The sequence below is a fragment of the Calidris pugnax genome, unplaced genomic scaffold (assembly GCF_001431845.1).
Source record: "Calidris pugnax isolate Ruff unplaced genomic scaffold, ASM143184v1 scaffold247, whole genome shotgun sequence".
Lineage (NCBI taxonomy): Eukaryota > Metazoa > Chordata > Aves > Charadriiformes > Scolopacidae > Calidris > Calidris pugnax.
Window position 1 is genome coordinate 1,605,320 of NW_015090980.1, and position 13,795 is coordinate 1,619,114.

The 13,795-nt window shown below is 41.0% G+C and overlaps 1 protein-coding gene across 1 annotated transcript in view; it reads left to right on the forward strand.

The window, feature by feature from the left end:
* Positions 1–13,795, forward strand: part of DOCK3 (dedicator of cytokinesis 3) — a 243,213-nt gene that overhangs the window by 209,421 nt on the left and 19,997 nt on the right. Inside the window, exons 42-50 of the mRNA XM_014953482.1 lie at positions 3,681–3,822; positions 4,870–5,036; positions 5,566–5,652; positions 6,115–6,294; positions 7,269–7,352; positions 8,639–8,755; positions 10,027–10,148; positions 11,771–11,906; positions 12,417–12,498. Coding sequence (XP_014808968.1) covers positions 3,681–3,822; positions 4,870–5,036; positions 5,566–5,652; positions 6,115–6,294; positions 7,269–7,352; positions 8,639–8,755; positions 10,027–10,148; positions 11,771–11,906; positions 12,417–12,498 — 1,117 coding nt within the window. The remainder of the gene's footprint in view (positions 1–3,680; positions 3,823–4,869; positions 5,037–5,565; positions 5,653–6,114; positions 6,295–7,268; positions 7,353–8,638; positions 8,756–10,026; positions 10,149–11,770; positions 11,907–12,416; positions 12,499–13,795) is intronic.

Genomic DNA, 13,795 nt, shown 5'->3' on the forward strand with positions numbered 1-13,795 from the left:
AATATCTGCCATTCAGTTTATTTTTTTTACGCCTCCACTAGTGGAAACAGCTTTCTGGCTGAACTGAAGGATGTGGTCCGTTGGGAATGTTCTTAGGAACAGAGATCAGAAATTTGACTCACGCCTATGTGTATTTCTGACAATCTGCACATACAGCACAAACTGCTTCTATATTAAGCAAAATGCTGTATTGCAGCAATGTTGGGTCATTACTCAACTAATTTTCATCATCTCAAATTAGCATGCTTTAAAAAATCTCACAGGACAGAATGACTCTAATACCAGATTGATGACTCTCCTGGATCTACAAGCAAAAATTTCCTCTCTCTTCAAAAAAAACCAGCGTCTCTGGACCCGTCCTTGCTTTGAGCTTATTGCCTGCTGGTGTATACAGCATCAGCTGGGCGTGCAGTTCGTTTAAAAAGTGAAATTACCTTCTTTTCCTAATGAGAAATCAGACTTAAAATGGATATTTGATCAAATGATGTCTTGTTGCTGGTTAAGAGCGAGGAGGGAATATAATCTGACAACTGCTGTAAGAACTGTCTAAAAAATTGCTGGTGGGTGCCACCGAGCTTGACAGGACAAGCTGACTTGAAGGAGGCTTTCGGGGACTGCAGGAGCACGTTTTGCGCTCTCTTACAGAATGGGTTGACAAGAGATGGCACCGCTCTTGAGTTACACAGCGAGAAGCTACAAAAATCATAGAATCATAGAATTGCCCAGGCCGGAAGGGACCTCCAAGGGCCATCTAGTCCGACCTCCCCGCAGTCAGCAGGGACACCCCCAACTAGACCAGGTTGCCCAGGGCCTCGTCGAGCCTCTCCTTGAATATCTCCAGGGCCAAACTATGTTCCGTTTTTTTCCCATAGGGTGCACATTTTGAAAATTGCACTCTTAAATTTCCCTCTGATTACTAAGTATATTATTTTTAACTAGTATTTAAACACTGGTGTTTAATTGAATAGAAGGAAGGGGTGGGAAGTAAAGGCGAGTTGGAGTTAATTAAGGTGAAAATACCAGCAGATAAAGTGGTAGCTTCATGTTATTCAAAGGTGAAGTTGAGCAGAGCCGTAAGTGCCGGAACTGGTCTGCAGAGCACATGGCCAGAGGGAATCACAGAATGGTTTGGGTTGGAAGGGACCTCAAAGATCATCGAGTTCCAACCCCCCTGCCCTGGGCAGGGACACCTCCCACTAGAGCAGGTTGCCTGGCCTTGAACACTTCCAGGGATGGGGCAGCCACAACTTCCCTGGGCAACCTGTTCCAGGATCTGAGGCAATGACGAGCATTCCTGGATGAAGCAGTAGTTTCCTTTTTATGAAGATCTCCAGAAAAACTGACAATTTCCTCTTTTTTAAACCTAACGACAGATGTTTCAGAAAATGAATGACAGCAAAATCATTATGGCACATAAGTGTTCCTACATTTGAAGCAGTACCAGTGAATCCAGTTTATCTTTTATATTATGGATCCTATGGTTTTATTTTGGGTCCTGCATGGCCTGTGTCCTTAACACCGCACGAGTTTTCAGTGCACAGCACTTACTCTTTGTGAAACGGTGAAACAATATGGATACTTGGCTGGAGACACTAACAGAGAACATGAGCGTACATAATTATAATCCTTGTTAATTCCGCAATTATATTTGGTAGCAGTACTTCTGATAGCAGATTACTAATGTAGCAATCTCATTAAAAGTCATCCTCCTCCTTTCTCTCTCTAATGATCCATACAGCATACACATTGCGAAGCGCAGACTAAGCCCATTAGCAATCACATCAGCATGGATCACACTGTAAAGAGACTGGAAGCAGCTATTCTAGAGAAGAAAAAGATTTACATGGATTTAAAATTTTCAAATGGATATGGGAGTGATTTCAAGTGATCAAATAACTCCATGCCCTTTTCTCATGTATTTTCTTATTGCTCTGTAGCTTGAGACAGAAAATAACCCCTTCTTTCTACGTCTTTAAAGACCCTTTGTCTAGAAAAGTCATTGTTCATGTTTCTACAAATTCTGCATCTATTTCTAGTGTTCCTACACAAGTTAATTAAAACTGTCCGTGTCTTCCACCTACCAGAAGTTCAAGTAAGGCCTGACAAGCTGTGTTCTGAGATCTTGTGTAGGCATCTGTCTGAAGAGTTGATTAAATTTAGCTTCGAGGTGTTTTCAGGGCATTATTTTTAGAATCACAATAACTTTATTTATAGGCTTACAGTTTTCTGGATTGCTGCAATCAAAAACTAAAATAGAGAATGCAGTAAGTGTCATGAAGAGATTCACCTTCAAACATGGACTTGCTCCAAATTTAATAATAGCTGCAAAGTTTGGGCATTGCAGACTGAGCTGTCAAGATTCATCATGCAGTTTTTCTCCCAGTTCATTGGTTGCCATCACTGATGCACACAAAGTGACAAGTGTCACAGCTGGAACATGAGATCCCTTCCATAAATTTGAAATGCAAAGCCAAAGATAACTGCACACCTTGGCCATGTTTTATGATGGGATTTTGCTGCTTTCTCTTTGATTTTGCTACAGAATCAAGAACTGCTCAGCTAGAACCTTTTTCCAGAGCAATTAGCAAAACATTATTGCACACACCGCAGCTTCTAAATGCAAGAAATAGAATGGGGGGAACTGCTGTCATTTGCTGGGATTCTTTCTTTGTTTTATGAAGGTGAAACATCTCCCTCTAGTTCTAGTTACTGTTACAGGTGCGACAGTTGAAATTACCAGAATTGGAGAATTTGCCTGCTTTGACATTAACACCAGTCACAATGGTGGTCTGTGGTAACACAGTTAAGACACTGAAATACAATCTCTATGACACTGAGGACTTTTAGAAATCCTGTGTCTTGCTGTTCCAAGTTTGAGATGGCTCAAAAAGCAGGCAAGAACTCTGCACAAGTGATTTAATGCCTCAAGAGGCATATCTAAAGGCAAGCCTTCCATTACTGGCAGAAACGAAATCTTCTTCGTCAAGAGAAAAGTGCTTTTAGAGCTGAAGGGGAATTTGCTAAGTGGCCACTGAGAATTCTTGGTGAGGCTTTCCCATATTAGTCCACAATAGACAGGGGGTTTCCTGAGGATGTGATCAGAGGTGGACTGTATGGCTATGACAATACAACAATGATTAAACAATGATTTTTGTGAACAGTTTGTTACAACTTTGCTCTAAAGATAACTGGTAAATTGATAAATATAGATCTCCCTCTCTTCTATGAAATCCTCAGGACTTTTATCCATCTGGTGTAAATTGTATTTGACAGCAGCTTTCCCAGTGTAGAACAGCAGAGCTGGTGACTGAGCCGTAAGTTTTGGTTGATGTGTTTCAGTACAGTCCAATTAAAAAGTAGTCCCTTTTCAGCTGTCTGAAAAGCAAATAAGAAAAGACAATAGGTCTGAATGCTACGTGTGTATGGATCAGAGGCGTCTTTCTGTTGAGAGATCAGTGGAATAGCCTATTTATTCATCACTTCTTGATGAAACACATAGTACAGAAAAAGGAAGGAATAAAATCTATCAGCTGTGCGAAATGCACATTTTACTCTGACATTAGCATATTGACATTGTCGTTTATCTTTGGTTTTGAAGCAGTAAAAATTGAAGTGAGATAAAAGCCGATAGTATTTAGCTTACTTTTAAGGAGACTAATTTATGCTTGTCCTTCTTGCAGAACAAAGAATATGTATGTCGGGGCCATGACTATGAGAGGCTGGAAGCCTTCCAGCAGAGGATGCTGAGCGAGTTCCCTCAAGCCATTGCAATGCAGCACCCAAACCACCCGGATGACTCCATCCTGCAGTGTGATGCCCAGTGTATCCTTCGGTGGCGGGGCAAGCTGCCATTAGAACACATTCTGTGTCACAGAATGATTTGGGGTTAGAAGGGACCTCTGGAGGTCATCTACACCTCCTCTTCAAGAACACTTTTGGGAACAGATATGAATTCCAAAGTGTTATTTTCCATTGTCTTTATTTTTCACATCAGTTTATTGGTTTGCTGAACCTTTTTATACCTAGGGCTTTGAATCTCATTCTTCTCAGTGGTAGCCTGTTCTGGGATTTGGTGCAACCAGTGCAATTCCATATCCATTTAAGGACTGAACAACATAACATTTGGTGGGTCTGCAGAGACTTTTGGAGATTTTAGTCATGAGGAGGTGGCTGTTTGGTTTGTGTGACCACAGGAAGGATACTGCGCAGGACTTTAACCATAAGGACATTGTCAGCAAGTGAAATCTCCCAAAATTGGTTGGTGTTTCCAGTTGTCTTCCTGAATGTGTTTTTCACTCCTTTTTGCTAGGTAACACTGATACCTTCATAGACAGAGGGGTTGTGTCTGTGTTTTTATTTTGGCTGGTTTGCTTATGCTTGCAGAGATCTTGTCTGTAACACTGAGGTTCAACCAGTTTAATTAAACTGGACTTCAAATTGATTAAATAGGTATAACTTTGGTTTGCAGAGAAAGCTGAAATATCTACGGTGAGGTTTATCAGAGGTAAACATTAGATATTTAGGTACCCAAATGCATCGAGATCTGCTAAAGTGCCTGCACAAGTGAGGCACCTACCTGTAATTAAAGCTAACAGGAAGTGGGTATTTTGCCTGCTGTAGATACTTTGGATGTCTTGCTGCATACACTCTCATCCTCAGGTATTTTCCTCTTTAATCTGGCTGGGAGGCACTGCAACTCTGCAGACTTCCTGAGTAGTTCTAGCCTAGTGTTTTGTTGTTTCACTCAAAAGAGTGTTGGAAAACAAAGAGGAGTGTGACTTTCTGCATTCACCATCCTGTTTCTTTCCACAGTAGAGAGATATTTCCTGTCTGATGTCCCGTGGCTTTCTTTGACTACATAATTTACAGATTTACAGATCTATGCAGTGACCCCCATCCCAGACAACATAGACGTGCTGCAGATGGACCGTGTCCCTGATCGCATAAAGAGCTTTTACCGAGTCAACAACATCCGGAAATTCCGCTATGACAGGCCTTTCCACAAGGGCCCAAAGGACAAGGAGAATGAATTTAAGGTAGAAGTAGTGAATAAGCAGTGTTTGAGTGTTTATCTCTTCAGGGCGAATACCATCTTATTATTTTATGCTCACATAGCCTTTCAAGTAACCCTGATTTAATTACAGCAACTCACTAACAAGTAGCTGTTGAGTCCAATGGTTACACACCCAATGTGTCCAGTTGAAAGGCAAGTTCTTCTAGTGCCAGGAGAAGTGCATTTTGAAGCAAGGATGGGGATTTTTGTTTGGCTGGAATTTTTTTTCTGCACTGCCATATACGTCCACAGTGTCTGCTTGGTTCCCATGACAGAATTGGTAGTCAGCCTTTAAAATTTAATAGAAATGTTGAATGTGTTGCTTTAGAGCACACCAAATTCTGGTCTTGTTGTTCAAGTGACTTTCAGTGTGACATTCTGCAAAGTAAGTTAATGCTCAGGAGATTAATATATTCTTTTGTGAACTTCACCCCCTTAGCACCTGTAGTGAGAGTGCAGATGATGTGGTTGTGATTCACCCTGTACCTCACATCCTCAATTACTCTTTGCAGAGTCTGTGGATTGAACGTACCACTCTGACCCTGACTCACAGTTTGCCTGGGATCTCTCGCTGGTTTGAAGTGGAGAGAAGAGAACTGGTAACATTCATAGTTCCTGTAATTGGGGTTTGAAATGATGAGTTACTGAGGGCATGGGATAGGCAACTTTAAAACTCTTTGGCTGAAGTGCTGCAATTTAAAGTAATGAAGTTTACCAATGATTAAGTATGTCTTTTTTCCACCACTTAGTCTAAACAACTGCTGAACATAACCAGGGGAATTATGTGAGGGAACATGACAATATAATGGAGGCAGTGCCAAAAAGATGGAATAATTGCATTGTTGCCACGTCTTCAGTATACAGAAAGAAGTTATCACAACTCAGTGACCTGAAATATAGCACTGCCAACAGTAAAGTTTGTTAATGTAGCTAATTTTCTACAAAGGAGTAAAAACTAAGAGAGATCACTGAACAGTCCTAGAGTATCATTTCATTACAAGGAAGATAATAAATCTCAGTGAAGTGTCCATGGAATTAAAGTATATTTTATTGCCTTTGAGGTTGAAGTCAGTCCTTTGGAAAATGCCATTCAAGTGGTTGAGAACAAAAACCAGGAGCTGAGAACACTGATAAGCCAGTACCAGCATAAACAAATGCATGGTAACATTAATCTTCTCAGCATGTGTCTGAACGGAGTGATTGATGCAGCCGTTAATGGGGGAATTGCGCGATACCAGGAGGTAAGACAGACTCTGCCTCTGAATTTAGTTATCATCTTTTCTCAATTTTATTTCCATTTCTGTTTCAAAGAGAGTGTGACTTAAATAAGATAAGACGTTTTCAAGCACATTATCTAATAGGAGGTGAAAACCCCTACTTGGTTATTCTGCATCAGTGCTTGTGTAGCCACACGTCACCAGGAGGACCCAGAGGCGGAGCTGGGATGTGGCACTGAAGTAGGTAGGGTTGACAGTGGGGTTTCTCAAGAATGAAACTTGCCTCACCTGGAAATCCGGACTTGGCAGGTAGAAGAGTGAATCATATCTTTTTTTATACTGATGACATTATAAATGCATTTTTCAATAGAAGTAGTGGAACTCATAGTAATTGAGACTGATTTGGCCAGTAAACAGGAATAGCTTCTAATTCATGCTACTTGATCATTACCTTTCCTGACCTAATTTCAGACTTGCTGTAACCCTAAAATACACAGTATGTTATCTGGCAAAATCTTGGGCAAGCTGTAACTTACACTCTGCATTGCACAAGGTCTAGGGTGAAATACTGAAGAAGGGCAGCAGTGGTGAAGGGGTGTGGGACCTCTCTTCCCTACAAAGCCGTGAAGAGAATGCTCTCCATCCTTTACATTAGTTACCTCTTTACTCAATTCCTTTAACTTTAGGCAGTTATGTGAAGAAAGCTACATAAAATCCAAATAACTGGATGATACAAGGCTTAGTGGTACTGCTTATCACTGTCACATGGGGAGACTTGGTCAGATTCATGATTCAGTGGAATCATCAAGGATGCTAAAACTGTACTGTAGATTTACCTGGATGCCAGAGTGCTAAAAGCAATACAGATGAGTTGCTGCTGTTAGCTTAATATATTTAGTTTTCCTAAGATTTTTGGACTTTTTCCTCTCATCCTTTGACACCAAGTTACGATGAAGTGTCTTCCAGTAAGCAGAAGGCTTTTTACATTTTTTTTACAGGCCTTTTTTGATAAAGATTATATCACAAAGCATCCTGGAGACGCAGAGAAGATCACACAGCTCAAGGAACTCATGCAGGAGCAGGTACTGTTTATCAGATGCAAAACAACATTGCTACAGTGTCTGGATTCACCAGCAGTCAGTCTAAACATATCAGATCCAACTGGTTCATCCAGAAGCAAAGAATTTTGGTACAGGAGTTTAAAGTACATTTAAACAAAAAGGAGGGGGGAGATGGCCAAGGAGTTTATAAACAAGCCATTAACCTTATGGAGTGTGAGGTGTGAAGCTCAGCTAAAAGTACATGAATTTTGTTGTTTCCATTTATTATCCAATGGACATCTTGCCATGTTTCAAGCCTGCCATTCATTTTTGGCATTTTGAATTATGTCTTCCCAGTAAATTTCAAAGATAACCAGAGTCAGGACAGGCCAGGTCAGGCTGGAGATTAAACTGGCAGAGCTACATAGGAGAACTGAACGCCTATTTATACTATCTGCAGTTTTATTTTTCCTTAGCATCTCCATGAAACATCTTGGTAGATAAAGCTGGATGCTTTGATGAGAGTGGAATCAGAAAATCACACCCCTCTTAACTGAAACTTTGGCAAGATCTACCCCGTTAAACAATCTGTCCAAGTCTGAATAGAGCTATTAGGCCTCTTTCTTCAACAAATCACTTAACTGCATTTCAGATTTCCCATCTGTAAAATAAAGATAATGCTTATCTCCCTTCAATCCTCAAGAGAACGTTTGAAGATTAATTAGTCATTGTTTGTACAGACTTTGGATCATGTAGGGAATTATATACATTTTAAGCCTATCATTACTATTTTCTTTCATCTGAGAGCTTATATAATCTCATTCAATCACTAATATTATATGTTTGACCTTTGAAAAAGTGACCTTTAGAAATAAATAATGAGCAGCAGAGTGACTCTGCATGTCACGCTGCCGCTGCTCAGCTCAATTAGCAGAAACTCCTTCTAGAAATCTCTGTTGGCAACTTTGACCCCTTCTCTGACACCAAGTGGAAGGATTTTTCTTTGTCACTATGAATTATCCGTGTGAGAACATAACGCTGTTCACTCCGGAGAGAGAATCAATCTGGTCATTTTTTACAGTTATCTCTTAACAAAAGTAATCCAACATGACATAAATGTACTTGTCTCACACTTAAAGTACTTGTTGAAGTGATAGGACCTTGCCAGGTCTCCCAGGCTTGCTTCATTATCAGCGGTCTGGGAAATGAACAGTGGCATATTTTACAGTACTTTTCTTGCACATTGATAGAACTGGGGGACAGGCTTCTATTCTGACTCTTAGACACAATTTATTTGGGTTTGTGATGCTATGTTTTCTTTTTAACAGGTACATGTCTTAGGAGTGGGTCTGGCAGTCCATGAGAAATTTGTACACCCAGAAATGCGTCCCCTGCATAAGAAACTGATAGACCAGTTCCAGATGATGCGATCCAGTCTGTACCACGTAAGCTGATTTGTCGGTTTTTCCCCATTTTGAATCATTCAGAGGTTATGACTGAACCTCTGCCAAGTGCAGTAAGGTTTGCAAAAGAACTGGGCTGATACAGCATCGACTGAACCTACTGGATTGCCAAATCATCAAAAGAATTCTTGGATTTCTGTGCAAGGAGGAAGTAATTTAAACTAAAATTTTTAATATTTGTATGGTTTTTGTTGCATCACAAAACAATTGTAAAGCTTAATTTTCAGTTATTGTCCTACATAGCAGAAAATGATATAAAACAGAGGAGGAAAGATTAAGAGAAAGTGCTAGATGTTGAGCTCTTTGAAAGAACAGCTATAATTTGGAATAGTGTGACATGGATTTAGGCCCCCCAGAAGTGTTTTTACATTGACAGCAACAAAAATTCCTGTTGGTTACTTTAGGTATCCAGCTCCAGTGATCAGGACATGCACTATTAGGGGCCTATAGTTTCTATATAGTCAACAGAACTGCCTCCAGAGCATGGTTCACACCACCCAGTATATACCAGGGGTACAAGTATCATGCTCTACCATCCCTGTGTGCTCTGCTGTACATCAGTATCCCGTGACAACTATACTTGAGACAGCTTTGCCAGGCAGGTCCCAGAAATTTGCAGTCCATTCTCCTCTTTCTGGTATAGTGGAATCTTTATGGATACCTAGACACTGTCTTGAACATGATCACAACCAAACTAAAGGACATATTCTATAGTGTAAAATAATTACTTGAAATATGTGTGTTATCACTTTACTTTCCAACTGGAGTCTGTATTTTCTAAGGCAGCTTCTAACTTGAAAGCTTTTTCGCTCCATTCTTAGGGGTGAGCACTATGCAAGGACGACCAGAAATAACAGCACCAGAATTTTAAAATATGGCCTTTGTCTTTCAAAGCAGATGAGATCTGCACAGGTCACAGGCACCAGTTCAATTCAGTACCTTTCTTGAGCATAAGGACAAGATCTGTATTTTTGAGTCCACATTTCCTTCTTTTGAAAAATGTAGGTGGCTGTAATTTGGGCTACACTATGCCTCTCTTTTCCTCCTGAATTCCTGAAATAGTGGCTAGAAAATATTATTGGAAATAAACAGAAAATAGGGTTGTAAAGGACTAAAGCTCTTTATGCTGTGGAAACACAGGATAGCTGAGGATAACTGTAGAGGACACGGAAATAAATCAGGATTTTCTTGAGAAGAAAACTTGAAGAAAAAGTGTCCATGACCAACTTAGCTAAAGTATGTTTCCTTTGCAGGAGTTACCTGGTTTGGACAAGCTGAGTCCAGCCTGCTCTGGCACCAGTACACCGCGCAGCAACGTTCTGGTTTCGCACGGGCCCATGAGCCCAGAGAGCATAAAGCTGGTGCATCGACACAGGTACCCTGGGCTTTCCCACTGAAATCTCTGGGATCTCTGCACGCTGTTGCGTTACGATTCGAGGATCTAAGAAGCAGTTAACAGTACTGCAGGAGGAGTTTGGGCAGAAGTGCTTTTTGTCTTCGTTCAGTGCTAATTATTCAAGTTTGATTGAGGATTGGAATCAGAAAGTTGAGAAATCCCATTTGCGGCAAATGCTAAACACCTCCAGGGGTTACTCCATCACGTTACTGGCTGTAGAGGCAGGAACACCCGTCGGCCACTGGGATCTCCAGATCCAGTCTGATGGGAGGTTCCAACTTCTCCTACTTCTGTTACGCAAACAGCAAATAAATGGGTTCTTAAAGGAAAATTTTATTGCTTGTTTTACGACCCAACCCAGCATGTACCCATTTTTTAGAATCAAAATGCGTTCACATTGTTGTTTTTCAGAATTCTGATCAAATCAGAACCCAAATATAACAAAAGCTGCCGAGATGTTTTGATCAGAATACCAAAAAATGTCTGAGACCACACAGAAACATCTGAAAATATGGATGTTTATTCAAACTGAATACCCATCTATAAAAACTGAGATAATTATTGAGGATGAAAATTGGGATTTTCAGGGCAAAACAGTGTTTTTGTATCCAGCCAAAACTGCTTATTTGAAAATGTACATATCCATGTCAGTATGAGAAGAGTGACAGGAATGCCACTGAAGTTATGAAATTTTAATTGTTCTTTTGTGCTTCTTTCTCTTGGTGGGTCCACACAGCTCAGCTGCTCTTAAAGCCCAGCACGAAAAGCTGTGGAAACTTGGTTTTGGGTGCATGAATGCAGGATGGTGAAATTCTTTTCACAATTATAATTGAGTAGCTCTTCTATACTACAGTGGCTGCAGTTGGTGTCTGGGTGATAAAATTTTTTTCCTCAAAATTCCTCACTTTTAAAAGCCTTTTTTAGTTTGTAGGGCAAAGTAGGGATATTGTACAGTATACAAAATATGTATTTGTGTATGTGATTCGGAGTGACAAAGAAAAAATCAATTTAATGAGTGAGATGGGGGTGCAGCCTGCACACCAGCTGGGCTGTATCAATTTGCTGTCAGCTACAAAGTTGCCTTCAACTGCGATGCTGAGGCCCAGGAGATCCAGTAAGGAAAACTCTATTTTGGCCTGTGTGTCTCGTCCTTGGCTTCCTTTGGAATGTTGTTTTAAGCTGCTCCCACTCTTCCATTAAATATGAGAGTGGTTTCAGAATGTTTTGTCATAAACAAACCCAACATGCACCCATGGCCATGATGTGATATTAACCTGGCTTTCGATACTGAAATTCTACATCCTAGCTATTGTGCTGTCTTACATGTAACCTCATGGTGCTTTTTTCATATTTACTCACATTTATCCTATCGTGCTGTCTGACATGTAACCTCATTGGTGCTTTTTTCATATTTACTCACATTTATGGATTTGTTTGGCCTCATTCAGCTTGATTTTTCAAAAGTGTTTGACATCTAGAGGTGACCTAAAGCAGTAAGTAACTGCAGGTACTGATTAACTTGGTAAAAATCAGGCTTCACAAATTAAAACACGGGTTCAAAAAATAACGACGCCCTTGTTCTGTCTCCGTTTTTCTTCCAGCCCACTGAACATGCTTGGTTCAGTCCGACACTCGTCCTCCTCGCTGTCGTCCCACACCTCCAGCGAGACGGGCAACCTGGTCATCCTGACGGACAGCTCCGTGGGGGAGACGGCTGAGGACATGTACCACATGCAGGTACAGCTCCAGGGCAGCCCCTGCTTGGGGGGTGATGCTTAGGAGGAGTACACTTTGCTTGGACTGTCATGTGATATTCTTCTCAAAGGACTGGGTAGTTTGGAATCTAACAGTGTTCAAGAAGGAGGACAGAGTAATTCAGCTGGGTTTACTTTGGGAAGAAATCTTCTGTATTTGTACAGGGAAAGTTGATACCGTGGTCCAAGGTCATACTACGGCTCTCAGCAAGTGAGATTTTAGTCGGTGTGTTATTGGTCTGACCCGTTCAACACAGGCAGTTAGTGTTCTCTGGGTTTGTGGGCGGGTGAATGAGTCCCACAGCCCTGAGTGCAGATTAAGCAGCCTGCAGTGAAGCTGCTTCCCTGCCCTGGGTGACCCGAGACAGGTAAATATCCCATGCACCGATCCACTTAGTACTCTTGATGGTTTCTCTGCCTCCTGCAGCTTGTGTACCCTAACTCCAGGTACCAAGGCTCAGTCACCAATGTCTCTGTTTTATCCTCGTCCCAGGCCAGCCCTTCCACCTCGAGCCTCAGCTCCACTCACTCGGCACCATCCCAGATGATTAACTCTGCCCCTTCCAGCGCTCGAGGTAAGAACGGATGGACCCGAACGAAGGGTTAACTGTCCCCTCAGGCATCCCCTGAGCCTGGCAATGTTGTTGGCTTATTGGTGAAAAATCACCTACACTGAAACATGCCACTAGTTTCTCTTTTGGAGCTGTAAATGCCTCTTCAAAAGTTATTTCTTAAAAAATGTTTTTCATTCCTCAGAAATGCATTTAATCATTTTTTTCAGCAGTATTTGGAATGTATCTCTAATACATGTGGGTTTCAGGCAGTTGAATTTCATAATTATTTCCATTGTTCCGCCACAAAATTGTGGCAGGCAATCTAGAGGAAAACAAGAATAGTCTTTGGTACAGTACTTAGAGAGATCATGAAGACAAAGGCAAAAAAAAAATGTATCATTTTATACGTTTAATGCAATTATGGCACAAAAAAAGAACTTGAGGCAGTTCAGCAGAAATGTATGTACACAAAAGCATATGTATACAATGAATGTTGAAAGATAGGAATTTTGAGTACTGGAGTTAAAGAAGGGGTTCCCTGCTGGGAAATTCTTGAAGAAAGGAAAAATGTAAAAACAGACTCCAGGGGAACTCGTGTGGCCTTTGCTGTTCCAGTAGCTGGTCTTGCCATTGCTAATCATTTTATTCCCAAGCCACAGAGCTGGAGCAAAACCACTCCGTGCCATCGCCCGACTTTGGTCACTTCTATTCAAGTTTTTTCTTTTCCCTCTCATTTTGGATTCTGAGTTGCAGGTTCACAAATTAATACACGTCTTTTCACAGGCATCTGAAGAAGGTATCCAGGATATAGTCAGAGATTGATGCTGATACTTAAATCCTGCTCCCTTTTCCCACACAGGGGTACTGTATGTCTCCTTATGGAGAGAGAACACAGAGAAGGGCTTTTTCTTTTTTTCTCAGGCCAGCTTGGGGCTTTTTTTTTTTTTTTTTTTCTCAGTCTTGCAGTAAAATCTTAATTGACTGGCTGTTGTTATGACACAGATGAATCAAAGTGTTTTAATTGAAAGATCAGATGGAGTAGGAAGGTGAAAAGTGGACATCTTCAAGTAAAGGCAAATAGGCGAATTACCAAGGAGTGGAAGGAAAATAATGGTAATTCAAATAGTAAAGTAACAAGAGAAAACTGGGATAACAGGAAAGGGAAGACAGAACTGTGCATGGGGCTGTTGTGTCAGGAAGATGTCCTTAAACAGATGTGCCTCAGCTGGCACACAAGGTCTGAATCTTCTGGTGGGGTTTGAGGGGTTTTGGTGCTCATAGTGTTTCAGGCTGTTTTCCACTTTAAAAATCCAGTGCT